The 26,848-nt window shown below is 48.3% G+C and overlaps 1 protein-coding gene across 3 annotated transcripts in view; it reads right to left on the bottom strand.

Annotated features, from left to right (window-relative positions):
* Ebf3 (EBF transcription factor 3) overlaps positions 1–25,644 on the bottom strand; it is a 117,355-nt gene extending 91,711 nt beyond the window's left edge. For all 3 annotated transcript variants that reach the window (XM_057777740.1, XM_057777738.1, XM_057777739.1), the window contains exons 1-6: positions 25,021–25,644; positions 24,759–24,915; positions 24,335–24,398; positions 23,565–23,620; positions 20,561–20,634; positions 18,857–18,925 (exon numbers count right to left, since the gene is read on the bottom strand). In XM_057777740.1, the coding sequence (XP_057633723.1) occupies positions 18,857–18,925; positions 20,561–20,634; positions 23,565–23,620; positions 24,335–24,398; positions 24,759–24,915; positions 25,021–25,154 (554 nt within the window). In that variant the 5' untranslated portion in view covers positions 25,155–25,644. The remainder of the gene's footprint in view (positions 1–18,856; positions 18,926–20,560; positions 20,635–23,564; positions 23,621–24,334; positions 24,399–24,758; positions 24,916–25,020) is intronic.
* Between the last annotated feature and the right edge of the window lie 1,204 nt (positions 25,645–26,848).

The raw sequence follows: 26,848 nt of genomic DNA, 5'->3' as shown, positions 1-26,848 counted from the left end.
GGACTACTTTGCAACACTCCAGGTTGTTCCGGACCAGCAGGGCCTGCTTTGAGCCTGGTGCTAATCTAAACAAAGACTGACATTTTAGGGTAAGCATGCCCCAGTGTTCTGAGTACTGTATGAAACATACTTATCCAAAAATGTTAGCCGGAAGCTCTCACAGCTGTAAGCCATGCAACCTACAAGCTTCCACTAACAGGGACCTCTTTGAAGGCACAACAATTTCCAGTGTCTATTTGGCCCAGCCCTCCTAGGAATTGGCCTCACAACTTGGCACCTATCAATGAGGGATGCTGAGCATGCCAAGTAAGGCACAGAGCTAATGGGCATCAAGTCGTAATGTTTCTGGGCCATAGCTACTCATTCAGTGGGCCACGCTTCCTAAGCACAACCCTTCAGGTGGCAAGCCGTTTATCAGCCATGTCTGGGGCCAGCTTGATCCACACTACAGGGCTTTCTCTGCCCAACAGGGACATGGAGTGGGACCATCCAACCAGAGTCTGGCAATGGACAAGCTTGACAAAGCAAAGTGTATAGTATGTGAGCAGATGAGTAGAAAGAGGAACCCACTCAACATCAAGAAGGACCACACTCAATCACAGGCAACCCAGACAAGGAACTTCGTAAAAAGCAGATCCCAGGGTGTCTCCTAAGCATTAAAGGCCCCTCCTCCACCACCATGCCACTATGGGGAGAGGGATTTCCAGAACTTACCCCACCCCCAATCACGCAGCTGGTGCCTGAGGCCAGCTAGAGGAGGCAGCAGGTGCAGTCATAGAAGCCTGTGTACAACAGCGGCATCAATCCCAATTACAAACATCATTACATTATGGAATTATATAGAATTCTACTTATGGAATTACAGAAAGCATCACAGGCTGGTGCTGGTATTCCATAACAGTTTTCAAGTCCCTTTTGTTCATCCTGAGGGTAACAGTTCTCCAAGGACAGTCTATGGAAGGCAAGGACTGGCCCAAATCCTCCTGCTCCCACCAGATGGGCCAGGGACATGACCCCAGTGGGTATTGCCCAAGGGACATAGAAAATCTGAGGATGTCTCTGGGGACAATGTCAGCAGCTGAGACTACAGAATACAGCAAAGGTTGCCCAGGGCCCAAAAAGTACATGGTTTCAAGTAGCTGGGGCAGCCAATTGGAGCAGGCAGCCTGTGTGTAAGGGACTCTTACCACTGAAATGTACCAGAGGGTAAAGCTAAGCAGAGAGAGTTTCTAATTTCATGGAAGGTTTTGCTCTTGGTTCCTTTATGCCCTAGACTCTATACAATTCACTTTAAATGGATAAAACTCGGTCCTATCCAGAATTCCAGGGAGACAGTGTTCAAACTACCAAAATCTCAAAATACCAAAATTGCACCAGGCGAGACACAGGAATCAGGAATAGTAAGGAAAGGCTGAGGGAGTCCCTCCAGACTGGAAAGGGCCTCAGGGGTGGGTGACCCACCTCAAACACGCAGCACTGCCCCAGGACAGAAGGTCTGTATCCTCACTAGGATCAGAGAGCTTGGTCACTACCTCTGTGAGCAGCCGGGGCTTTTACCCCTCAAGGGAAAGGATCCGAGATTCTGCAGTACACAGAGGCTCTTGGTTTGCATAGAGAGTGGCAGAGCAGCTTGGAAAATAGTCTCAAGATCAAGGTCAAGCTTCCAAAGGCCCAAACAGGCCCTTCCCCTTGGGACTCTTAGAAGGAGACCCCCCCCCCCAAGAAAGCTGAGATCCCAGTGACTCTTGAGGGGGTAGCCAGTACACAGGGCGATTCAGAGACTCATTCTTACAGCACAGGTTTTGTTTAAGGACTTGTATTTCTGTCCTGTTTTACAGAGTGCATAAGTGTTTGTGTGTGCTAGTATGTATGGAGGCATGTTCACACATGTGTGCAGGCACTCATGCATGCACAAAGGCCAAAGAACAACTTCAGGTGTCATTTCTCAGGTGCTATCCACTTTTTTCTTTTCTTTTTCTTTTACATTTTTTTTTAACTTCATTGCATGAGTGTTACCTGCTTGCGTGCATGTCTATGCACCATGCGCAGGTCTGGTGCCTGGAAAGATTAGAAGACAGGGTCAGGTTGGATCCCTTGGAACTGAAGTCAGAGATGGTTGTGAGCCACCATGTGGGTGCTAGGGAATAAATCCAGGTCCTCTGTAAGGGCAGCAAATGCTCTTTACCACTGAATTATCTCTCTCCACATCTACCTTTATTTTGGAGGGACAGAATCTCTCACTTGGCCTGAAACTCAGCAAGTAGGCTAGGCTGTCTGGCCAGTTTCCCCAGGAACCCACCTGGCCCCACCCCTTCAGAGCTGCGATCACAGCACGCCACCACACATGCCTTTCTTGGATGGGTTCTGCGGACTGAGCTTGGTCCTGGTGCTTAATGACTGAGCCATTTCTCAGTCTCTTATTTTCCTTATGTTTATTTTTTAGCCACACTTGGGGAAGAGACAGCTCCAGGGCACTCTAAGCAGAGGCAGCCTGCCCACTGTAGCATCCTCGATTCTGCTGAGGGGCCGGCATTATGAGGTTGCCTCTCTGGATTTTCCTGTCATAGAGCTTAATCAGATTGAAACCCTTTCAGCACTTCTCCTTGATAAATGGAATTAGAATTCTCATGTGGAACTGGAGATCTTTGAGTCAATAGCAAACTTCTGTTGTATGCGCTGAGACTAGACGGTCTCTGAATCGTTTCATGGGGCGGAGAGAAAGGTATCAACCTTACTACTGCACTTAGGAACCATATGTCTAAATAGCCGTCTGAGAACTTGAGAAGCCCTGCAGTGGTGGGGCTCGGAGTCCCTCTGACTGCACCCCTCAACACAGCAGCATCTCTATGCTTCCCCACTTATGTTTTGAATATTCTTAATCTCTTCTGTGTTTTTGTTCTTGAGACAGGATATCATATATATCCTAGGCTGGACTTGAACTCCTTATGCAGATGATGATGACCTTAAAATTCTGATCCTCCTATTTCCACCTCCCAAGCCCTGGGATTACGGGCATGTACCACCATATCCAGTATTCCCAATCTTCCTTAGAAGTTCACAGCTCCGAAGATCTCTAGCCCAACTCTCACAGGGACACAAGTGCTCTAGGGCATCTGCTCATCACCCATAAAGCCACACCATGTGCACGCTATGGCCTCATTTATATAAACAACTTGTCCCAAAACACAGACACCCCCAGCATTCTGCACAGGGTCCAGGTCATACCCGTACGTCATGAGAAGACTTCTCTTCCTGTCTCAAGAGCTGGGTTCTACAGTGCGTGAAACCTGTCCAGCATTTCCTGGAGGTCAAAGGAGAGAGGTACTCACCAGAGCTTACCATGACCAATCTCAGAGCCTGCTGGCCACCATGAGCCCTAAGGGGTGAATGAATAAAGGGCCCCAGCAGCTTAAGTTCAAATCCCAGCTGCAGCCCGTCCAGCTGACTAGTCTCAGACAAGCTTCTTAATGCCCCAAATCTGAGAGGATGTCAACAGTTCCAGAGTCGGCTGTGCAGACAGTGCTTACAAAGAACCTCAACAACTGTGACCTGTGATCACCCTGTGACCTCCAGCAGGGATTGCAATAGGATTTCAGTGGTGGGTTCCCATATCTGGCTTCCTCTTACACCTATTAGGAAGCAGAGACTAACCAAAAAGGAGTAGCCATGCCCTCACTCCTTGGCTAGAGTCCTGGGACTTTTCCCATCCAAGGCCACCTGTCTATCCAAGGGGCAACCCAGAGGCTAAAGGAACAGCAAGGAGTCTGAATGATCAGGCGCAAGGGACTCACACACCTGCAAAGGTCACAGAGCTGCTGTGGACCACCTATTGCTTTTCCTCCCTGGATGGTAGGACCAGCATTCCTGGGGTCCCGATGGAGACTTGAACAGCCCCAGGTCCCATCCTCATAAGGTGACCTTCTTGGGTAAGAGCCTTCAGAGTTTCTCAGGTCTCAGGAATTAGTGAGGGAAGAAGGCTGCCCATTCCCCACAGGACTTATGGAAACTTGGTCAGAAAGAGAGTGCAGATATTTATATTTTAAATTAAGAAAGAAAGCAATGTACCTGAACAGCTAAGCTAACAAACATAATCAATGCACAACCTGTGGCAGGTACCAAAGTCACCAAAGCATCCCCTGAGGGGCTCAGCAAGATATAGCCGTGAAAGGACAGGGTGAGGCAGGTGGGGCAGGCGAGCCTTTGCTCAGAAGCACAAGGCATCAGTACGTGAGGACATATGCTAGGGAAGGCACTCATTTCTGCTCTACCTCTGGCTACAGACCCGGCTTAGAGACACAGAGTGCCCAGAGAAGCAGCCCAGCTAGCTCACCTGAGGCTCAACACAGGCCCACTCCTGGCTTCCAAGAAACTATGAGAAAAGGCTCCGAAGTAGGACATGAGTGAGAGCAGGGACAAGGTGTCCCGGTCCACAGCTTCCGGAGCCATATCGTTAAGGCTAGTCACAGAGTGTGGCAAGGATGGCCTGGCAGGCATCTGAGGATGACGGCCACAAAAGCAAGGAGAGGAAGGTGAGGAAAGAAAAAGATGGCAGAGCAGCGCTCTCTCCAGGGGCTGAGAGGTCAGAGGAGGGTACTTGTGGGATTCCTTCACAGTATAACCCAAGGTGGTCCTGACAGGGAGTCAAGGATGGAAGCTATAAGTAAAAAGTTGCAGTTCAAGCTCTACACCAGTGGCCCAAGCCCTGGTGTCCCTGTAGGCAGCAGAGAGGCAGCTTGAGGAGCCCAACTCCCCTAGTTCAGGCCCAGGAAACACACACACTTGGCCGACATGAATTCTGACACACTGACTGTTTTTTACCTACATTTTTTCTTTCATTTTTCTACTACAACTTTAATAAACCTAAAAATCACATGTGAACATTCAGATATATCTCCAAAGATTCTGAGTGGACTTACAACACTCTCCCCTTCAGGGAAGCCCTGCCTGGGGGCACTCGGTAGCCTCTCCACACTGTGTATGTATATCTTCTTCCTGGGATAGCAATGTAATATGCTTCAGAAAAAAAGCAAACTTCCTCCCCAACCCTCATACCAAAAATCAGACTTCATTCTGATGCAGGGGAAAAATGGCTCTCATCAAAGAGGAAGAAAAAAAACCCGGGATAGACTTTCCCCAAACACCAATACCATATGTCTGACGGAGCCCATCACACTGCGCTTGGCAGCCATAGGCACCCGGAGAGCAGGCAGAAACCAACCAACAAAGCCGGTCGCACAGGGACAAAGCCTGGGACAGTTTGTGAAAACTAAGGCTGGCCTCCCATATGAAGAATCACTCAGGGGTGAAGCTAGAGTTCAGTTCTTGTAAATATTACACATCCGTTTGCAAATTATTGGTGATTTCTCATATCTAAACAAAATCAAAGGCACACCTCATTCGGCACTCACGTTTGGTTTTAGGTGAATAGGCCCCTCTTCTCATACCATCCAAGCCAGTGGGAGGGAAGTTATGTCCTGTGCAGAAGAGGAGCCAAACACCGTGGTTTTCCTGATCACACACTGACACTAATTCAGAGAATGTTGAAGTGAGATACATTCTAATTTAAAGTATTTACTTATTTATTGCTTCCTAATGGGTGTTTCCCTGGAGAGTACAAAAGGAAGACTGCAGAGAAGACAAATTTGGGTCCTCCTCTCTGCGCTGCTTTGCTGGCATGATAGGAAGTAGCTGCTCAAAGAACCAACTATTTCTTTCTTACACACAAACAAGGCCAGTCAGAGCGCCTGGAGCCGCCAGGCGGCTCTTCATTACGACCATGCCCCACCTGGCCTTCCCAGTTGGAGGGGATTCCAGAAGCTCTCCACAGACAAATAAACAGCAAATAATTCCAGGGGACAGCCTTGTAGAACTGATTCCTTAATCAACAGTTAAAGAAGCAAATTGGATTTGCCCTATCACAAAAAAGAAATTAATCCCAGACCACAGTTATTGTCTTAAGCACAAGAAGGTTGTCTTAGAGGCTTGGCTGGATAATTTCATTTTAAAAGTATCTCTAAAATTTGACATCCCCTGGGATTTGTGGTTTTCTCCATCATTATATAACTGTAAACTTCTGGATGTTAGAGATTGGATAATTCCTTTCAGCTGGACCAGGCCTCCAGTGCACTTGGATGCTAAGGATGCGCGCTAACGGGTTGCTAGGGGTTACCAGCCGGACTTGGAAACAGGACAGCTCCCCAGAAAGCACATCAGAAGTTAGAGTGTGCAAGACTATTCTCGTCTGTTTTCCTCTGTTCACTTTTTAAAATCTCTGCTATTAGTTAAAAGAATTGCTAGAGATTCCTTTTCTCAGGGCCACATCTATAGGATGCAGCGAAAACAAAACAGAAACAAAAGCGCAGTCTCTTGGAGGCGACTTGGTTTGCTCCTGTTGAGTAGCTCCGCTGGGCTGCTCTCTCTGGAACCATATGTTCTCGAGGCGTTCTGCAGAGGAGCTTGCCTTCGAGCACACAGCAGTCATGTGCTGTTCCAGACACACAGGCCTAGCTGAAAGAGCAAACCACTCTGTAATGCCAGTTGTCTTCTGGGTTCCCTGCAGTCTCCACACGTGAACTATCTCCTTGGACTTAGCCATCCTGTGCAGAGTTTCAAAGTTGATTAACATTTGGTCTCTAGTATTACGTTATTATGGCCTTTATGTTTTAATCCATTCTTTACACCATGGGAAAAGAAAAAAATACCACTATTTGAGTAATCAAGTTATTCCTGTAAAATCCTAAATAAAATGAGAATTTTATTAAAGATATTTATCTCATACAACAAGAATAAAATCAATTTGCAGCATCCAGCTACAATAACATTAAAATATATTGTTTACTTGTGGGTGGGGCAGTTTCTCTTTTCAGATTGGTCAATGAGGAGGACAACATAGCGTCCTCCTTTCAGAATGCTGGCTTGGCGGCTGGACATGGAGGAGAGCATTTTTATTGTTAATCAATGCCAATCAATTCTGAGCCTTGATGTTAAATAGGGATCAATACCGCTGGGCTGCAGATGAGATCTGATCTCAATTGCTGAGCAGACCTGCAGAAGTTTTTAATCATAAGGTAAATCAAGACTGGAACATAAGTCAGATGAATTAATATTGGTGGTGGAGGACCTCGCTTGCCACTGATCCAGCACAAGGAAATTTCTGTCATATTTCATTATCACTCTTAGGGCAAGCTGAAGGCAGCGTTTGGGGAGCATTTCTTAGTGGAGGCTGGAGCGCCCCTCACACCACGCGGCGAATCCTCGCTGCAACTGCAGCCAGCTGGTCCACCGAGTATAGTTATACGTATGCCCCATGAATCTCATTTTATGCGATTAAGATCCATAAAAATTCAATAGCTTTTCTTCTGCAATTCACATTTTACCTGGTGAAATATCATAAGAATTTCATTATCTTTGCAGCTGTTGCCTGGGATCAAGCAAAGGTTATTATCCTCTTCGAAAACACTATAGAATATGTACGAAAATGTCAGGAGAACTGGGCATTTAAAGCTTGATTTTTTAAAAGAAAAACACTGTCTGAAGTTTAGAATAAACTGCACTTGACATTTATGTACCATGATGCATTTCTTGGTAAACTGATTTTGCAAGGAAATTCTTTGAATTCGACTCTGTGACCAGATTGTAAAAGGAAAGGGAAAGATAGGAGGAGAGGATTGGAGAGGGGAGGGGAGAGGAGGGGTAGGTAAGCAGGGAGGGGGGACAGGGGTGGGGGCGTGGAGGAAGGCAGCACAGTGATCCTAGACCCAGGCTGTTCCTCACATCAGTCTGTATAGGATTTCCTAACCTTTCAGATAACCATCCTCGGGAAGATAACTCTAAGAACCCTGACCGATTGGAATGGTGTGATCCTACGGCTCACTCAGGCCCCTTTAAAGCATTTGAAGAAAAATGGTCAGCGCAGGGAAAGTGATTGATCAGGAAGCTCTGTAAATCACGCGGATTCCGTACTGTCCTCCGGCCTCACTGCTAGGGTTCCATCTATGATGATAAATTAGCATTAGATGGGACCTAATGAGTTTACTAAACATTTGGGATTTGTGCTAATAAACTGGCTGGCTGTGAACTAGCAAAGGCAATGAGCAATCCCGCGGCTCTCTCTTATCTCTGTAACATGACAGTTGAACCACGCTTCCAATCTGCGATCAATTCATCATCCGACACCATTGTACATTCTTCACAAAAAGATAATTACTGCTTCCCTGGATCAGAACACTCATATTTCCTTGGAATTGCAGGTCCTGATAGCAGCCTCTGTCACTGCTGCCTTGAGCCCCGCTCCACAGCTCTATTTATGGTCATTATTTTCGCCTAAACAAGCCTTTTTCCTCAACTTGATAACGAAACCTGCTATGATGAGGAGGAACAGTGACGACATTGTTTCCTCTGCGGAGCGCTTTTACATTTAGTGGAGGCCTCTGGCAAATATTTTATTCAGGGCATTAGTAAAAGTCTCCACTCGTTAAAACATATCGCTACCATTTCCTTAAAAAAAAAAAAAAAAAAAGAAAGAAAAAGAAAAAAGTCCTGTTTTCAGCTCTGATTTGTTAAAAGACAGAGAATAAGAGTAAAGCCAGCCACGTCACAGGGAATAAATCAAGATGTGATTAAAAAGGCTGTAGCCGGTTTAGAAATCACAGGCCCCTTGCCTTCTTGCTTCTCCTTCTGGGTTCTCCCTCCTCGCCTTACAGGGATCTGCCTTGCGACTGGTCACCTCTGTGTGACCCCCGCACACGCAATAAATTACCATAACACATAACTCTGAAACAATGTAAATTAGTTACTGTGCACGGCCTAATAAATGGGAACAAATGAGTTTGGTGCTGGAAAGGGGTCTGGATGCTCTAATTGCTGGGAATAGTTATCCTGGGGTCTTAGCAAACATGGGCCATGACCACTACTCATGACAGACAGCCCGAACTCAGCAAACACACTTCTCACTGGTCTCACAACTGCCTGTGGCATTTTTTGTTGTTATGCCTACATATAGGCCCCGGCAGCAGGAAAGTCGTGTCTTCAAACTATAGGATATCCATGTGTGTCAGAATACCCTGAACTGAGACAAGCATGTTTCCATACTAAGCTTTTCTGGGAATTGTGACCAAAAAAACAGGCTTCCAGAGAGGCAAGACAAGTATCCAGGACAAGAGCCCTGGTGATCAGATGGAGTGAGAGAGAAACCTGTCCTTCCACTGGGGAGTGGATGAGGGCAGCGTCTGAACCGCACAAAGGCCCAGCTCTGGATGGGACCCTGGCTGCATAGTAACTTGCATGACTCATTATTTGTTCAAAGTAATGATCGTTGGGGAAAGGACCGTTCTATTTAGAGCTCGCTTGTCACGTTTAATAAATGGCAGGGACTGGTGCGCCCCGTGAAGCACTCTCCCAGGTCCTGCTTCCCTCCCTGGGGCCTCCCCTGGCCGGGGACCCACAGCAACCGATGTCTGGGTAACTGATGGCTGCTGCCCAGTGGCCAGCCCAGACCGGTGACCTCTCATGGTAGGGACACGCCGTTCATCCAATCCAATCCCCAGCTTGTTTCCTGACCCAATCTTCCGGGTGTCATGGGGCTTATCGCTTCATTGAGAATGTGGAAGTGGACGGGGAGCAGTCTCTGGCCACATGTCCAACAACCGAGCATCAAGAAGAGAGGCCACCCGGCCACCCCATCCCAGCACACTGACCTGATTTACAAACCTGCCCTAATGTGAAACAAATGCTGTGGGTGTGAATTCATACTTCACCGAGAAAGCCCAAGCGTTACTCTGTCTCGTATTAAATACCACATATAACTCTCAGCAGGCTTTATGTTCTGTTTTACTGTCAGCAATGGCTAAAGCCGGCCTAACATTTTGTTTGGCAATTAGGAAAATTTGTAGTGTAATTTATTAAACCAAAAAAAGCCAACAACTACATCAAATGCTGAATTCATCCCGTTTTTATGCCAGGGGGCAGCAGGGTTGCCTTTCCAATAATTTAATCATTCCCCTTTTATGGCCTACATGATTTAAATATTCCAAACAGTATTATTTAGGAAATAAAACCCTAATAAGTGAAATTGAGCTATACCACTTCAATAAATACTTAATATAAAGTTAAAATGTTTTAACTTTTTGTAAAGGAGCCAAGAACTCGAAGGGGGGGCAATGGGACATGCAGCTTGAAAAGGCCACAAGAACCCCCGCACACAACTTTCAGCCATGACATGTAGCATATAAGCTCAGGAATGAAAGAACTGAACACCAAAACAGCAAGACTGGAAAGAAAGGAAGAACTTTTAGGGGGAAGGAGGGGTAAGAACAAAAAGAATCACCAAAGGGTTAGCAGCGGGCTATGAGAGGACAGGCAGGAAGCTTCTAGGCACGCCACTCCCGGGGGCAGCTGGTGTGGAAAGCCTGCATATCTAGTAAGACCCTACCTGTGGCATCCCTGAAGGGCAGGGATCCAGGGACAAATAGGCAAGTGCCGTGGGTTTGGGAAGGGAGAGGGACACAGAGTGAGATACTGGGGACAGAGGCCAGAACAAGGATAGTCTTCTGTAAGATACACGATGGGAGATCCGTGCCATGAGACAGTTGTTACACTCCACAGGATGGAAGACACCCAGTGAGCCCTCCAGCCACTGTGGACTTTAGTTAACAGTTAACACATATCAACATTAGTAACCAGTGTCCCATACCCAGGGCAAAATCCTCACACCGGAGCTTAGGGCCGAGGAGGAAATGGTATAAAGAAACTTATGCTGTCAACTCAGTTTTCTGTGAGTCTAAAATGGATCTGGAAAACAGTTGGCTGCTCAGACAGGTAACACATCTTAGTTAGGCTGCTCCAAAGTCCCTGCCTTGTGGTCTCTGCTTTCCTGGGCCCACCTGCAATACCCAGGCTCCCCCGACCTCTGCCTGTGGGTGGCATTCTACAGAGCCGGGCATAGGGTTCCGAGTGATGAGAACTTGGCACAGATACCTGTCTGCCTTACCTGTCAGAACGGTACTTAGACCCTACCTATTATACCTATGGCAGTGAGAGTCTCGGCAAGGATGCTCAAGAAGGAAGCTTGTCCTAAGCCGGGGCACCATCTCTGACTCTAGAACCAGAAAGATCGAGTTAACTTGGCTGCAAGAGGTGCCCTCTCCACTGGGCTATAGTCGTCTTGTTCCTAATGACAGGCAGACCCTCTCCCTCGCCAAAGATGGATGACCTATTGGCCCATGCCACCTGTACTCCTGAGGAAGGTGTACTTCTGGGTCTATACTCAAGTCTCAGGCTGCTGCTACATAGGTGTCACCCCAGGATGGCCCTGACCTGTCTTTATACAGGCTAGAGCATCCCCTCTGTACATCTGTCTACAACTTAGACTCTCGGTGTGAACTCCAAAAAAGGCTGCACTGAACCCTCACCGAAGTCTGTACTATAGGGCTAGCCTCCCACGTCATGGATGGTTCCCCTCTTTGTAAATGCACCATCAGGAGGGCAAATGTTTGGAGATCCTTGAACATTGCCAAAGTTGTGTTTCATTGTGTCACCTGAACATGGCACCCTGCCCCCGGTGCTTTCTTCTGAGAGAAAGAGATGGGAATTACAAGCAGGGGGTGGGGGGATCAGGGGTAGAGGTGGGGCAGGCCAGAGCTGCCTGTCAGGGCAAAAGAGGCCTCCTCCCAGATGTGCAGCACTGAGTCTTCCAGCAGAGACATGCTGGAGCCGACTTCTTCCGCTAGTGGGGCCTGGGCTCTGTGTCCTGCAACAACACCACCCGAGCCCCTTCCTTTCTGCACATGGTAAACTCATTTCCTAGAGAATTACCGGGAAGGCACTCGGTATGGCCCTGCTGCTTTCAGGGGACGCTCGACATCCATAGACACGGGGCTCCTCCTAGATTTTGAGCGTTTTCTAATTGTGTAACCTTCAGTGAAGGAATTGCAAATGGAGAGGTTTGAGGGTTTATTTTTTTTTCTCATTTTTTTAAGGGCATGAGAAATAAGTGATGTAAAAGCAACTAAAGTCAGAGTTCCCCTCTGCCCCTACACACAGTGCTCTTCATCCAATTGCTTGGCAACTTTACAACATTTACAGTTTTGACAGATGTGACGGGCTGTGTTCTGAATAAAACGTTTTAGAAAGTGTTCTCGAGCTTCGAGGATGCAGTGAACATTAGTTACCCCCAAGTCCGAGAGCTTATAAAATATAGCAAGAAAGCCCTTAACCCATAAAATCCCTCCACTTATTTTTCTAAATGATAGCTATATTTTTATTTTAAAGCATTCATAATGCCAGCATAATGTCTCATTATATAGAGTTTTAACCACAAACATTTTGGAGAGATTTGCCACTAAGATAAACAAACAAGAGAAGCGTGTGTTCTGGCGAGCAGTTGGGAGCGGACGGGTGAATGGTTTTCATTTTCTCGGAGTGCAAGCTAAGGCAGCTCTGCCAAGTACAGGTTAAGCTCCTCCAGTTCTCACTTCCTGTACCCCCACTTGTCAATCACTTCCTGTCTGCCACGACAATCTCCATCATTAGAGCCTGGAATTTTTATCTCCTCCAACATGCCTCCCGTAGCTACTGTGAGTTTGAATTCTGATAAATTATTCACCATCTTTGAAAAGTAACCGAAAATTATAGCATCAACTTGAGCCACCTATATCTGGGGAAGATCGCCTTCCTCCTCCCTGTGTGTGCCCCAGAAGCTTCCAGGAGGCCAGCTTCTCCTGCGTTCTCCAGCGTCACGAGAAGGCCTCTGGCCAGCCCCAATTATCTTCTGGTGCACAGAGCGTAATTATTTGCTTCCTGTAAGCATGCGTAACAGAACTCTGAGTTTGGACGGCTTTCCATACGGTAATCCAATTCATCCATGCCGTCCTAACACGATTACAGGCACTGGCTATATCTTTGCTCTTCACCTGATAAGGCTGCGGCAGAGGCGCGGGATGGTCTGCGTCAACATCCCTCCTGGAGTATAGCTTCTGACAGCCCTGCTTCCAGCCCCTCCCTCCAGCCCTGCATTTTCATAGCAATGGGCTGCCTGCTGCCGCCTGCCCCTAACAGGCAGCACCACACAGCTTCAGTCCTTGAAAGAGCTGATGAGAATCTGAGCTGGTTAGGAGTGCTGCGGAAGTCACTGTGGGCCTGTGGCTTATTTTCCAACCCAGCTCTCCACTGGCCTGGTCTGGTCACCCTGTAGGCCTTACCCAGCCAGACCAGGCTGCCATAAATCTCTGCAGGCCTCTTCAGCCTAGAGCAGAGACGTAAACCCTAGGCCTGATGCTGGCCCTGACATTCTACTCACTGTGATACACACCATCAGCTTATACAAAGATGCGCCATGCCTGAGGCACAGTCCTGGGCACAGAAGAATGCACATAAAGTGGGCACTGTTCCTGGTGCCACCCCTCTAAATGAAAGAGTGGCACTGCGACTGTTAAACTGCTCTTCCTTTTCTGTTTATTTTCAGGAGTTTATTAAAAAAAAATGAAAGGATGAATGAACATGGTGAACTTTTTGCCTCTCTCCATTGGCATACCAGGGAATAAAACAGCCATTCACACCTGAGCCTGGCCGAGCCAAATGGGGCTCGTGCCAACCAGAATCAGAATCTTTGTAGCCATTCCATTCATCCAAAGTGCATTTTAATATTGCCAAATATCTAGGCAATATTTTCCCTTCTCTGAAGTCCCCATGTATTAAAATAGACCCAGAACCAAAGAGTGTCACAGCTTCCCAGCCAAGGCCAAGAGGAGAACTCCAGGGTTTCCAGGCCTGTTTGATGATAATTATATTCACTTTCAAGAAAACTGAGAAGGAAAAAATTAACAGCAAACTATGCTGTTCTTGCTGTATTATGCATACAGAATGACAATCCATCATTTCAGAAGTTATCAAACAGGTCTCCATTTTGCGGGTTATCCAAATGCTACTGAATAGAAAACCTTGGGTTCCCTAAATGATGTGTAATTAAAATTATTTTTAAAATCCTCCTTGACAGGCCGAGGCTTAGCCAAAATGTAAATGACATTAAAGAAGACAATGAATTTAATTTTATTTAATGTCCCTTTTTGCAGATCCTCATTTACATAGCATTTTTAACAAAAGCGTTGACCTTATAAACGCTGGCATTTGTACAGCTTCGCCGAGTTGGATTTAATCACGCTCGTGCAAGGCCATGAGGGAGGGAGCTTTAACTTCTCCGCTTGGAGATGGAGTAGGAATAAAAACATCGGGACTGGTCAAATGTTTATCCACCCTGCTTCTGAAAACAACCTGACAAGAAGATGTAAGGGGCTAGGGAATAACCCAGTGCTGTTTGTAAGGCTTGGTAATAATCATACATAATCGTTTGGAAATATAGCTAATAAAAAATATAATGAGTGTTCAGCAAAATCGGCATTAGGCCCAAATTACATGATATTAATACTTGAACAGGTGCAGAAAGGGGCTTTAAATGAGGTAAATGAATAAATTGTCCCAGAGCACAACTGTGTGTGCTGACAAAAAGTCAATCCCATGAATAATTCAACAAGCAGGACTGCCAGCAAAGGTCGGCTCTCTTTGACCTTTGTGACAGGAAGTGAAAGGAAACACTGTTGACTAAAAAAAGGAGAGAGAGGAGAGAGAGAAAGAGAAGGGAAGGAAAAAGAGAAAAAGAAAACCTCCAGTCCTTTCGGGCTACTGTTCTGCAATCACTTTAAAGGTGTAAACTTAAAACACACAGATGAATCAAAGCAAGGCTTTGGAGGGCTGGGAGGGAGCACAGAGCTAAAATCTCTGGTACTTACACCCTCGGACCAGAGACAGTGTGAAATCGCAGACAATGAGAGGTTAAGCAAATAATGTTTTTCTACAACCCAATGTCAATTATGTATAAAAATCTGAGGTCAGCTGAAAAGTATTTTCAGAGCCCACAGGGCTGAAATTCTGTAACAGCTGTTAAATATGAGAAAACTTCATGCACCCCCCCCCCAAAAAAAAAAAGAAAAAAAAGAAAAACTACAGCCATTCCAAACTCTGTATGGAAGAAAATAGGATAAACAGATGTCTGGCTCCCAGACAGGAAAGTAGGGACAGACTTGGAATGATAAGTCTCCCAAACTCTATAGACTAATGCCAGATTTATTGGGGAGGGGGCACTGCCTGCTGCAGAGATGCCAGCAAGCAGGACGCCAGAGACAGTGCCATCTGGAACCGCCCCGCAGAGCATGCTCTCAGCTGCACACAACCCACGGTGTGCAGCCAGTCCGAGTGGGCAGCCGCATTGCCCTGCTCCTGAGTCCTCCACAGGCTGCAACAGTTGGACCCTGTGTTTCAGTGCTCCCCAAGCGGAGGGAGGAAGGGGAGGGTAAAGTGATGTGCCTTCCCCAGGCATTTCCAGAGCTCCTGAGGAAACAGACCCGGATGGCACAGTCGAATAATGTGAGCCCAAGTGTGGTTTTGGTTTAGCAGCTACGCCGACATCCTGTAATCACTTGCAGCCCTTGGAATGTACGGGTGAAACAGGAGAGATTTATCTGCTCATATTTGGGATATGTGGACAATGGGTGTTCCTAATGAAGACCATCTGCTTTTGTGTTTTCCCAGAAAACATTATTTCATGAGGAACATAATATTCCTTTCCTCCTCAGCAATACCATAAAAATTCATGTATGTATATGTGAATATGTATGCATTTGCATACACACACTTGCATATGTGAGGTGCCTTGACTGTGCAGGGCCGTGTGTGTGCACACACGAGCATGCATGTGTGTGTGTGTGTGTGTGTGTGTTATGAGGAGGTAGGCCTGCCTCTTTGTAGTCAATTCAGTATATGCAGATATGTTCTTGTGGTTGCCTCTTACAGGCCATACCTTCAGAATGCTATATTCCTTCTCGACTTGGTAAGTTGCTATAGTATTTTAAATACATGGAACTATAAAAAACTATTTCTCCAACAGCGTTTTATGTGGGAAAAAACAGCTCACATAAGGAAAAGCTTTCTAATAAATGAAAAGATTTCTAATGGGAGACATCCTCCCTAACCCCCCTTACTCTGAAGTGTCTTCCATGCCATTTGTAAGTATCTAATACTTCTGAAAGATAACTAAACTAAATTGTGTAATTAATTGATTTAAGGCATCAGGGCCTATAGAATGTGATTACCCTGCCAGAGCAGGGAGCTTACTTCCCTGTTCTCATAACACACAAAGCAGTCTCAACATGTGGAAGAGGTTGGTGTGAGTTGGAGCAAATGTGGGTCCATTGATCTCAATTCAGGTTGGAATTATTGGTTTATATCCTCAGGACAAATATGCTTTATCTGGTCAGAACCTGCTAAATGTATACAAAGGCCATAAGAAGCCGGCGAAGCACACTATATAGAATTCTTAAGCCAACTAACCAAGTGAGGACAGGACTGTTGGAGACCTGTAAACTCACCGATCTGATGGGACATTTTATTCTGCAATACTCAAGAGGAAACCCAGGCTGAAACTCAACGGGAGCAACTGATTTTCAGAGGCAGTCCACAGCATACAGAAACGATCAACATTATGAAATTGAAGCACATCTCTGTTGCAAATGACCACACTGCTCCAAAGAGATTGCCTCCTGAAGATGAGTCTCTCTCTTTGATTAACACAAGCTGTCCTGGCAAACACTAAATTCATTTTTTTTTCCTCTTCTAGAAATATGCCTTAAACTGGAGATAGTGCCAATACCACAATCAGTTCACGGGGATTTACAGCAAGCAACAAAATACTAATAGTATTTTGTCATTACGAGTGACAGCTCTCTTAAGAACGCTAAAAATGTTCCCTGTATTTGTCAGAACATAAAACTATCCTTACCTTAAAATCCCTAACATGGAAGGTGATTAAAATTCCTATAAAATTGTCATATCTTTGAATTTAGAAGCAGAGCAGATTTTTCATCAATAATTAAGACCTCCGAAGCATTTATGCCAAGCGTAAATGGAGCTTCAATCCTCCTTATTCAAATAAACACGGTAAACCCATTAACCAAATGTTTTTACATTTTCCCCTTCCTCTTGTGCTTCTAGAATATCAATGATCATATACTTCTCTTAGGTTAAAAAGGTATGAGTGGTCCTTGCATACATTTTAATTAAACAAATATAAGAAAGACCCCCTCCGAGGAGAACTAAAAAGTAAATTTTGTAGATCGGAGGAAAGCACTACCCATCATGTGATTAAAAACTGAGTCTCAGATGTTATTCCCTATCAGTGTTCAATAAGTGATTGAACACTGAACAAACCCAAAGTGCTTTTGAAGGGGAAATCATTTTAGATGGGAGTCAAACCAACATGGCCCCTTCCACCATCATGGCATATTTTTTTTTAATTATGATTTAAAACCAAACCACATTTAAAATCTCCAAGTAGAGAGCAGAAGCATTTTCACAATCTTGCAGTAAAGGCTAATGCTTTTCGAGCATCTCCCACTCAGACAAGATTCCAATGGCTATTCCGTACACTTTGAGCCCCTCCAAAAATTAATAATAATAAAGTAAAATAAAATGAGTTCCATCTCAAGACAACAACCCAGAGCTGCATGACTTCCATAGCCACGACACCGAAACAAATATAATTACATTGATTTCTGTAGCTCCAGTTTCGTAAAGTGTTGAACTTGTTCTCAACTGCCTGACTGACGGCCACAACTGGTCAGCCCTATTTGATTACTAATAAGAGAGCTGTCCCTTCTGTCAGATACCAAACATTCTCCACTAAGCAAACAGCTATTCCAGCTAGTTAAACATTAGCAATGCTCCCCACTGGTGCCGCAGACTTCTTTAAGCTTAACTCGTGGGGTTTTCCGGGTTTAATTTTTCAGACCCTGGACAGCAAAGTTCATGATCAAAAGATAACTTTGTAAGGAAAGCTGCTGAAACTCAACCCCTCTTCAAAACAGTCTAACCCTCTGCCTCACAAAACTGGTGTCATATATACACGTCTAACATTTATTCGATTTGGGTACCAATTTCAAAATCTGCAGTCAATCACACACTGGGCCCCTTGCTGCTCCCCATTGTTGGGAAGAAAGAAATCTCCTCTCCTCCTCAGAATAGCCTGGGTGAGTCAGGAGCGGAGAGTGGCAGTGTTTCTGTTGTTTCCACTAAGGCAATGCCAAGTGCACATTAGCACCATTAGGACTAATGATTGGTATCTTAAAAGGATGCCACGTTGCCCAAGGAACATGATAAATGGCAAGATGAGGAACAGCAAACCTAAAGAATGCATATAGCTAATCTAGTTATGGAAATTAATGTTGGAAATGTAACCAGCATGTGTAATTAGTTTCAATTATAACAACTTTGGTTTGTTAGTTACATATTTGCTACTTGACATAAAACGACAGCCACAATTGGAAAAAAATTAGGAGACATTTTGCAACTAATTGAGAGCAGATTAAATTCATTCTACCACTGGGCGATGATTGCAAGAGCACCACCACCCACGCTTCAACTTCAACAACCATCCGAGGTAAAAATAATAATAATAACAATAATAATAATAATGCAGAAAATGAAATACTTGTTAACAAATTAGCAGAAAGCATTTTATGACATATCTCTGGGTTTAAAGCCAGAGACTCTCTAGGCATAAAGTGCTCCTCACAGTGAGAGCAGTGGCAGATGAAACTGCTTCCCTTGACAACTCGCAAGCAATTACTGAATCCCCACAGAGCAAGCCACCGGGTTTCCACGTCAACCCACCTGTGCACGCGGACAAATGGTGCAGTGCACAAGATGAGCCCAACAGCAGCCTCAAAGCTAAGGAGCCACTGGAAACCAAGCAAGGCAGAGAGTTTGGCTTGCTGCTACCATTTTGTTTGGAACATAAAGAAGTCATCCTTACCTGTCGATGATCACGGGGTCTGAGGGCGTCTCGTTCCGATTGCCACAACTCTTCTTGTCGCAGCACCGGCTGTGGGGCAATTGTAAACATGGCTTTTAGTGTTCATCCCAGCTTCCTCTGTCCGACTTGTAATTTTTTTTTTTCAAAGTCTGACAATGAAGCAGTAGGAGTCAAGAAAATAGTTTTCCTACTTAGGCAGCTTGACAAATTTCAGCCTAGTGAGTTAACACGCTCTTCAGCTAAACTTCTGTTGCAACTTCCTGCCAGAAGGAGCAGAGTTAAAAAACGCATCTATTAATACTAGCGGGGTAGCCAGAGCTCCTATACAAATTATGATGCTAAAATGCAGAAAACATGCTGTTGGTGTTTGTCTTTGCAGTGAACTGAGAAGGAAAGGCTGGAGGCTGGGGAATAGCTTTTCACAGCTTCGGCTTTTGTTTACCTCCAATTGTCAAGCTGTTATTTCTGGAAAAGATGCAAGATGCCACCTCTAACCAATATTTCTTTGGGGGCATTTATTAATTATAAGCACAAAAGCATGCATCAATCTATCACAAACGTCTATTGTCGCTTCTTTAAGCCCACCTTAACTCTGTTATTGAAACTTTAATTAAAGCAGAAACGAAACAAAAATGTTATGCTTCTCGCATTTTAAAAAAGCATACTTGTATAATGGTTACATGTCTAAATTAGCTAAATTAACACCATATGGTAGGCAAAGTATATAAAGCCTTTTAAAGCTGACAGCTAAAGTGATTAAAGAAAGTCTACAGTCTTCCACTTAGAGCTTAAATCACATCTGTGCGCTTTCGATGTTAATTGCTGTACATGCAGAAGTGGATAATAAAGAAATTCCACTTTATTGGTTGTAATTTATATTTATTACCTGATATGAGAAAAAGTCAGCTTTTGTATATTGGTGCTGTAACAATACCTCTGCTCAGAAGTGGCATTCAGGCAACAGGCAACCATAGCCGAGGAGAGTATGCCCCTCAGAGTACGGGGCCTGCTACTGTAGGCTGCAAGCCTGCACAACCTTTCCTTATTATTCCTTGCAACTATATTTCACATGCCACACATACAAAGTCAATGATGCGTTTTTATTCGCCATGTAGGGGCGAAACTCTTGTGGTAGTTAGAAAAAAAACAGGTGGGAAATTGCTCTTCTGACAGAGATCTCAAGTAACGGCACGCTATCTAACAACAATATGAACGATGCATCGCTGCTCTAGGGAAGAGGTTAACTGACAGAATCACAATCCAATTCTCACATACACGAGCTCTGTAATAAGTACAAAAGGCTTTCCTTTTTATCAATAACAGACAATTGTACGTCTCAGGATGCGAGCATTGGAGAAGGGAGTAGTCAAATAAGTCCCAGTGAACTCTGGTTCCTGCGCGAGGACAGATGCATCCCCTGGTCTGTTTTTTTTTTTTCCTTTCTCTCTTTCTATCCTTTTTACCTATATTACCACGACATGGTCAATATGTTAATCAGCTCGGCTGAGCAGCGGGTCGCACTGACCATCATCAGTGATGGGGAAATTAGGTAGGAAGCGGCTCTAGCCCAGCCTGGGGCCTCCGGTCTACTACGTTTCAATGGATGCCCTCTCTCCCGCAGTTGGGTGGGGTGGCCAGGCGCCTGCAAGTGCTGCCTGCATAGACTTGGCTGGCGCCGGGGCCGCCCGCCTCCCGGGGGCTCACCTGCACATGATCTCGTGGGTCAGCAGCACGCGGCACATCTCCGGGTTCTTGTCCTGGCCTTCATAAACGATGGCCTGCGTGGGGGACAAGCAGAGGCAGGGGTCACGCAGAGCCCGTGGCTTGGGCGCCAAACCACTACAGGCGCTGCAGGCCTCGCGGGTGGCAGGTGCACTGCCCCCGAGGGGAGGCGACAGACATAACAGGCCACCCTCCCACCCCACCACCCCAGGCACGGGGCCAGGCCTTAGAGGCCTCGCACTGCCCGCTTGCGGAGCTCTTCCCACCGGCGCACGTCCGACCTGGACTCCAGAGGGCTTCGGGGAAAGCTAAGGAGGACCGGCCAAGACCAGGGCTCAGCCTACGAGGGCGGGAGGACTCCCACCGGGCTCCTGGACCGTGGGCCACCGCCTTCTGTTGGGATCCTCCGGCCATTGTCTACACTAAGGCCCGATTCTCTGACGGAAGAAGCCAATCGCAGTACGTTTGGGACTACAGACGCCAAGAGGTCGCGAGGCGCAGAAGCAGCCCTCCTCCCTCCTCGAGCCGGGAGATGCTGCCCAGGCCGGGCTCCGGTCTCCAGCCCCGCGCCCTGCTCGCCGCCACCCCCACCCCCAGCCCGAGCGGAGGCCCGTGCGACTTTTGGCTGCGTGGCTCGGAGTCCCCGACCAGCGGGAAGTAGTGCACAGCAGCCGCACGTGTTCGCACCACGCCGGGGAGCTGGCGGCCCGCAGGAGGGCCCGGGCTCTGGGCGCTCCTGCCTGCGCGGCCACGTGCTCTTCGCCCGATGATATTTGGAAAGAAAGTGCTAATGGCCAATCTGGTGTTTATTTTCAAAGTGCTAACAATGATTTTTCTCGGGTAAAAAGGCAGTGTCTGCGCGCACGCTCGGGTGGGTTTTGAGCAGAGGCTCCACCAGATGGTGCGAAGCCCTAGGTGCGCTCACGCCGGCGCCCAGCCCGGCTCCACCGCCGGGAGCCGCGGCTAGGCCGCCCTCGCCGCCGCCGCCCGCCTCGCCCAAAGAAGAGGAGAAAAGGCCACTGGGGGAGGGGCGGGAGGCGGGGGGCCGCCAGCCTCAGGTTCCGGGCAGAAAATTCCTCCAAGGGGGAGGGCTGCCCTCTCGACAGTTCCCGCCCCCCCACACCCTGGAAATTACTTCCAACCTCCTCCGGCACTTTCCTGCACTTCCAGGCGGACAAAGCCCTTTCTGCTAGGCATCGGGATTGGCTTCCTGGGAAGAGGGAAGAGTCTCCGCCAGCCTCGGTCCGCGGCCTGGAGCTCTGCCCGCTCGGAACCACAGAAGTGGTGAGAGTCACCACAGGCCAACAAGCAGCCTCGGGCTGCTGGACTAGCGGCCTTGGCGACACCAGTACTTCTAAACGAATGACTTGTCCTCCGATGATCCCCGTATTTATATTTGATTTATTTTTTATTTTGTAGCACAAACAGAAATCCATAAACTGTCGGTTCAGCGCCATTGACTCTTTGATCAGTTACTGGGCTATTTCTTTACTTTTCCCCCCCATCCCCGTCAGTGAGGAGATTAAATGCCTCTGTTTTCTGCATCGTCTATACTGCAAGGTACCAGGCGAAACGAACAATAAAAGTGTACTTTAAACGAAGCCTCCTGCTTCACCCATACGTGTGGCACAGAAACTTAGCAGCGCCTGCAAAACCCTCCTAATTAGACTACAACGATTCCGCAAAACCTTCTGCCCGACATACAAAGAAAATAAAAGGCGCCTGACAAACAGCAGCCGAGTTTCAGAGCTTCTGTGAATCGGTGCAAGGCTGGCAAAAGGGTATACCACAGTCTGTAAAAAACAGGTTTACCTGCCAGATCTTTGCTCCGGGAGAAAAACCACACAGCTCTGCGGCTGCAGACATTAAAACCTCATGCTCTTGCTGCCTAGGTAAGGACAAACTTTTTCAAAGAGAAACAAAATGTGCAAACTGTGCTCAGAGAACGGGAGGCATGTGTGCCAGACTGCAGGAGGCTTGGAGGAAGGCTCTTTCCCAGTTGGTGCACAATTCTAAAAGTTAGCATCAAAAATGAAATGGCCACTTTCATTTCAAACTACAACGTGCTGCTTATAAGTATATTTTAATTTCTCAAGGAATCATTGCAGGATGTGTTTAATCTGGAAATTCCATATACAAACACCCAATGCTCTGTTTTAAGAAAGTGGAAACGACGTCCTTAAAACAATAACACATCACCCAAGTACAACATGAGCAGCCAAAGACTGAACACCGTCAAAAAGCAATAAGGCGCTTTTCTGCAGTTAATCACATTACTGATAGCCAATAGTTATCATCAGAAAAGTTGACCAAGACAGGTTAAATAATTTAATAAGGAACTGCTTGTAATTATGTTATTTATAAGGTATGACAGAGGCTGGGAGAGAGAGCAGAGCAGTGGATGGGTTTCGGTGACCCCTGGAGCTCAGACTCTGAATTATGGAGATGGGGGGCTGAGAGGTGAAGATGGACTAGAGGAGAACAAGGTGACTTTTCACCCCTGCACATTTAACTTTTAAATCCAAATGCACGTCTCCTGTTACTAGACCCTGACACTAGCAGGGAGGAGGGAAAATAACTAATCGAGCTTAACTCGAGGAGCTTTGGGACAGACTTAGTTGTCTCTGCAGGGGGGAGGGATCAGTGAAATTATTCTGAACCGAGAAAGAAACGTTTAAAAATAAACAAGGCGGTCTTGAAATTTTTCTGTCAAATATTAATTACCATAATTAATTAAGACAGAGTTTGATTCCAATCGCAAGTCATTTAATAAAGCATATATGTCCTGTTTTAATGACAGCATAAACTATTGTACCAACCGCTCCATTTATTCCAATAAATATGGAATTCTCATTAGCATGTCAAGGAAGCGAAATGAAAAACAAATACAGGAGATCCATTTGTCAGTCTGCTCTCTCAGCCCCAGGACAACCCCAGCTCAGCAGAAAGGAAAAAACAATGAGTACAGAGGCGTAAACTTTCTCACCTGCTTGGTCATTGAATCTATGAGGCGGACGTAGAGATCTTGCTCTGTTCTGACGCCTGTGGCAGGGGGAAAAAAGGACAAATTCTCAGCAAGATTTTAGCCTGAACCTCAGGAGGGACACCCGGGCCTCGGCAAGAGAGTATCTGGGACTACTGCCTCCACTGAGCAGCGAAGCTTTAAGGCGATCCCTACAAAATTGGAAGGGAGACAGAAAACCCCAGTCGCCTCTGACATTTTTCTTTTCTTAATTAAGAGTCTCGGGACTCTTAGGGTTTGCATTTGGAGGTGTAAGAAGTCTACCTGGCGGAGAGCAGGGCCTGCGTGCAGCTCTGGGTCCATATGGTCATTTATTTTTCGAAAAGAGAATGCACCTATGGAAACAGAGTCCAAACTCCTTCCAGCGCCTCTAGAGGGTTCTTCTCTTTCTAAACAGTGCACAGGAAGTAAGTTATGCTCGGTTTACAGAGCTACCCCCATCTCAATAATTAACATTAATTTGCAAAATTGAAAAAAGTCACTTAAAAGTGATGTTCTGCAGGAGCCCTTATCGATCCCCCTTTTACTTTCTACTTCAAGCCCCACCGGTTAATCATGTGAAGTGCCATCGACTTATCGATCGTTTATGTTTTGTTTTCCTTCTATGCCATGAGAAGATTTCGTGTTTACACCCATGTCATTTTAATCTCAAAATCTTTATGTCCTGGAACCATCGCGGGAAGGGAGAGCCAGCACACAGGGCCAGAGGGCAGTCAGCAGGCAGCGGTACTTACCATTGCTGTACAGTAGCTGCAGCTTATAGTGAATGCCATTGTTGGTTTTCTCGTTGTTCGGCTCCTAAAAGCAATGATAAATAATTGCATTTAGCGTGGCCGCATCAGGCGCGGTCACCGCGATCGGTCCCCCTCCAGGATCGAGGCCCCTCAGCCTCACACACTGCAGGCAGGATTCCTGGCTCGCAGCTACGCAGTGATGTCACTTTTCCTGCCGCAAGCCCAGCGTTCCCCTCGCCCCCAGTGAGTCCGAGGGCACAGAGAAGTTGCCCGGCCCTTGGCGGGGCCAGTGCAACCGCACGTGGTGGCGGGGTCGCCGGGCAGAGCACTCCCGTCGCCGAGGGAGGCTATCGGACCCCATGCGCAGGCACTGACTGCCCCCTACTCCTGGAGAGGGAGGGTGCGATCGCCAGTGTACACTTACTTTCTCTTTCTCCACAAAGTCCACAAAAGCGGTCCTTTCGATCTCCACCGGCTGCCCCTGCCTGTCGTAGAGCGCCAGCACGAAGTGGAAGAAATTGGATTTCCGGAGGTTGGAAGGCGGCTGCTTCTCGAAGTGCGCCCGCGCCAGCCCCACGCCGCTGCAGGAGGAAAGGGACAGCGGCCCGGTGAGCAGCGCGGCGCTGGCCGGAGGAGGGGGCCGGGCCGGGCCGGGGCCAGGGCGCGCGGGGGCGGCCGGTACGTACCTCTGGGCGGCCGTGTTGGCGTCCACCACGCCCGCCGTGTGCATCCACGAGCGCACCGGGTTCATGCCGCTGCCCAGCGGCTCTTCCTTCATGGTCGTCCCCCCGCGCGGAATATTCTCCTGAATCCCAAACATGAACACTGCTGGTGGCGGCCGCGGCTCCCGGCCGAAAGCGCGTCCGCAGTCGGCGGCGCTCGGGGCTCGGCGGCAGGAGGCTGCCCTGGCCGCCCTGGCCCTGCTTGGCGCCTGCGGTGCGGCCCGCCGCCGGCTTCAGCCCGTCCCGGGCAGGCGCGGCATACACCGGCGGCCGGGCGCTGCGGACGGCCGGGGACGCGGGCGGGCTACACCGGCGGCGGCGCGGCGCTTCGGAGGAGCAGGGCGCGGTGGACGCAGTGGCCGCGGCTGCGCTTGTTGTTGTTGTTGTTTGCAGACGCACTCAACGTGGTGTCATCCTAGCCAGGCGGCGTCCGCGGCTGCAGGACACTGCGGGATCGCCCGCTTCTGGCGCGGCCCGCCTGCTCCAAAGACAAATAAACGGGGCAGTGAGTGCCGCGGCGCAGTCCCGGGCGCAGGCGGGGCGCGGCGGGGCCTGGAGCGGCGCGCGCAGCGGACGGAGGCGCACAAAACTCAGCCCTCTCTCCCCGAGGAATGGACCCTTTCCCGGGAGCCAAAACTCGAAGCCCCCGGGAGCGGCGCTGTCAGAGGGTGACGTCGGGGGGCGGTGCCTGCGCCATATATGGGAGCGGCCGCCCCTCGCCGCGCCCCTCGCCGCCGCCTCCGCCGCGCTCGCCGACTGACTGCCTGACGGCGCCGCGAGCCGGCCCGAGCCCCGCGAGCCCTGCGAGCCCCGCCGCTGCCGAGCGCCACCGAGCGCCGCCACCGCCCCCGGCCACGCGCCACGGCTCCTCGAGCCCAGTCGCAGCCGAGGAAGTTACCTCCCGTCCCAATAAATCTCGCAAAGAAACGAGCGCAGCTAGCGCATAAGTGCTGCTTGGCCCGTTATACCTGCCCACAAGACCTGCCACACAGTCAAAACACCATGGGCCGGAGGAGGAGCGCCCCAAGTCGCCCATAAGCACACAATAAATGCCAGGGCAGCACTAGCCCTGGGGCGTCCCAAAGGGAACTGGAGGAAGAGGCTGGAAGGGCGTACGGGAGGGATTCCAGGAGAGGGAGGAACAACAACAGACTGGGGAAAGAGGGTGCCTAGACCCCCTCCTGTGGCTGCACACACCCTGCCGCCTCCAGGGCAAGAGGAGCAGCTCAGTATGATTTCTAGGCAGACCTAAGGCTGCTGCAGGGCCAATGTGCCCACATCTGAGCCCGGCTGGGTTTCCCATACTTGCTACCCAGGCAGAGCCTGCTGAATGCGGGGCCCGGGGTCCACGTCGGAGACAGGTTCCTTCAGATGCCCCCTCTCCCTCCGATGGCCAAGAGAGTTTCAGGCCCCTGGCCTGTCCTTGGGCGCGGCAGTGACAAAGAAGGCTGGGCCCACTCTGGGCTGAGGGAAAGAGCGCTTGGCTTCTCCGGCCACCCGGAGCTAGTGTCCAGCCTGTTACGCGCTCTGAGCAGTAGCCAGATCTCCCCAGCTCCAACCGCCTGAAAAGCAGAGCAGATGCGGTAGGCGCCAGGGACCCTGCCCTCTGCGCAGCCCGGCCTGGGTGAGCGCGCGTCTTGCGGCTCCCCGATCTGATTTCGAGGAACCAGAAGGGCAGCTGGGAATCCGGCAGCGGCCCTGATTCGGTTCCCAGACGCCCGACCCGCCCAAAGGAGAACTGTGCGACGAGGGACAGAAACCCAAGGGACGAACTGGAGATGTCCCAGGCTCT

Source organism: Chionomys nivalis, chromosome 8 (genome assembly GCF_950005125.1).
Source record: "Chionomys nivalis chromosome 8, mChiNiv1.1, whole genome shotgun sequence".
Lineage (NCBI taxonomy): Eukaryota > Metazoa > Chordata > Mammalia > Rodentia > Cricetidae > Chionomys > Chionomys nivalis.
The sequence above is the reverse complement of the archived record's forward strand: the minus strand, read 5'-3'. Positions and strand labels throughout refer to the sequence as shown.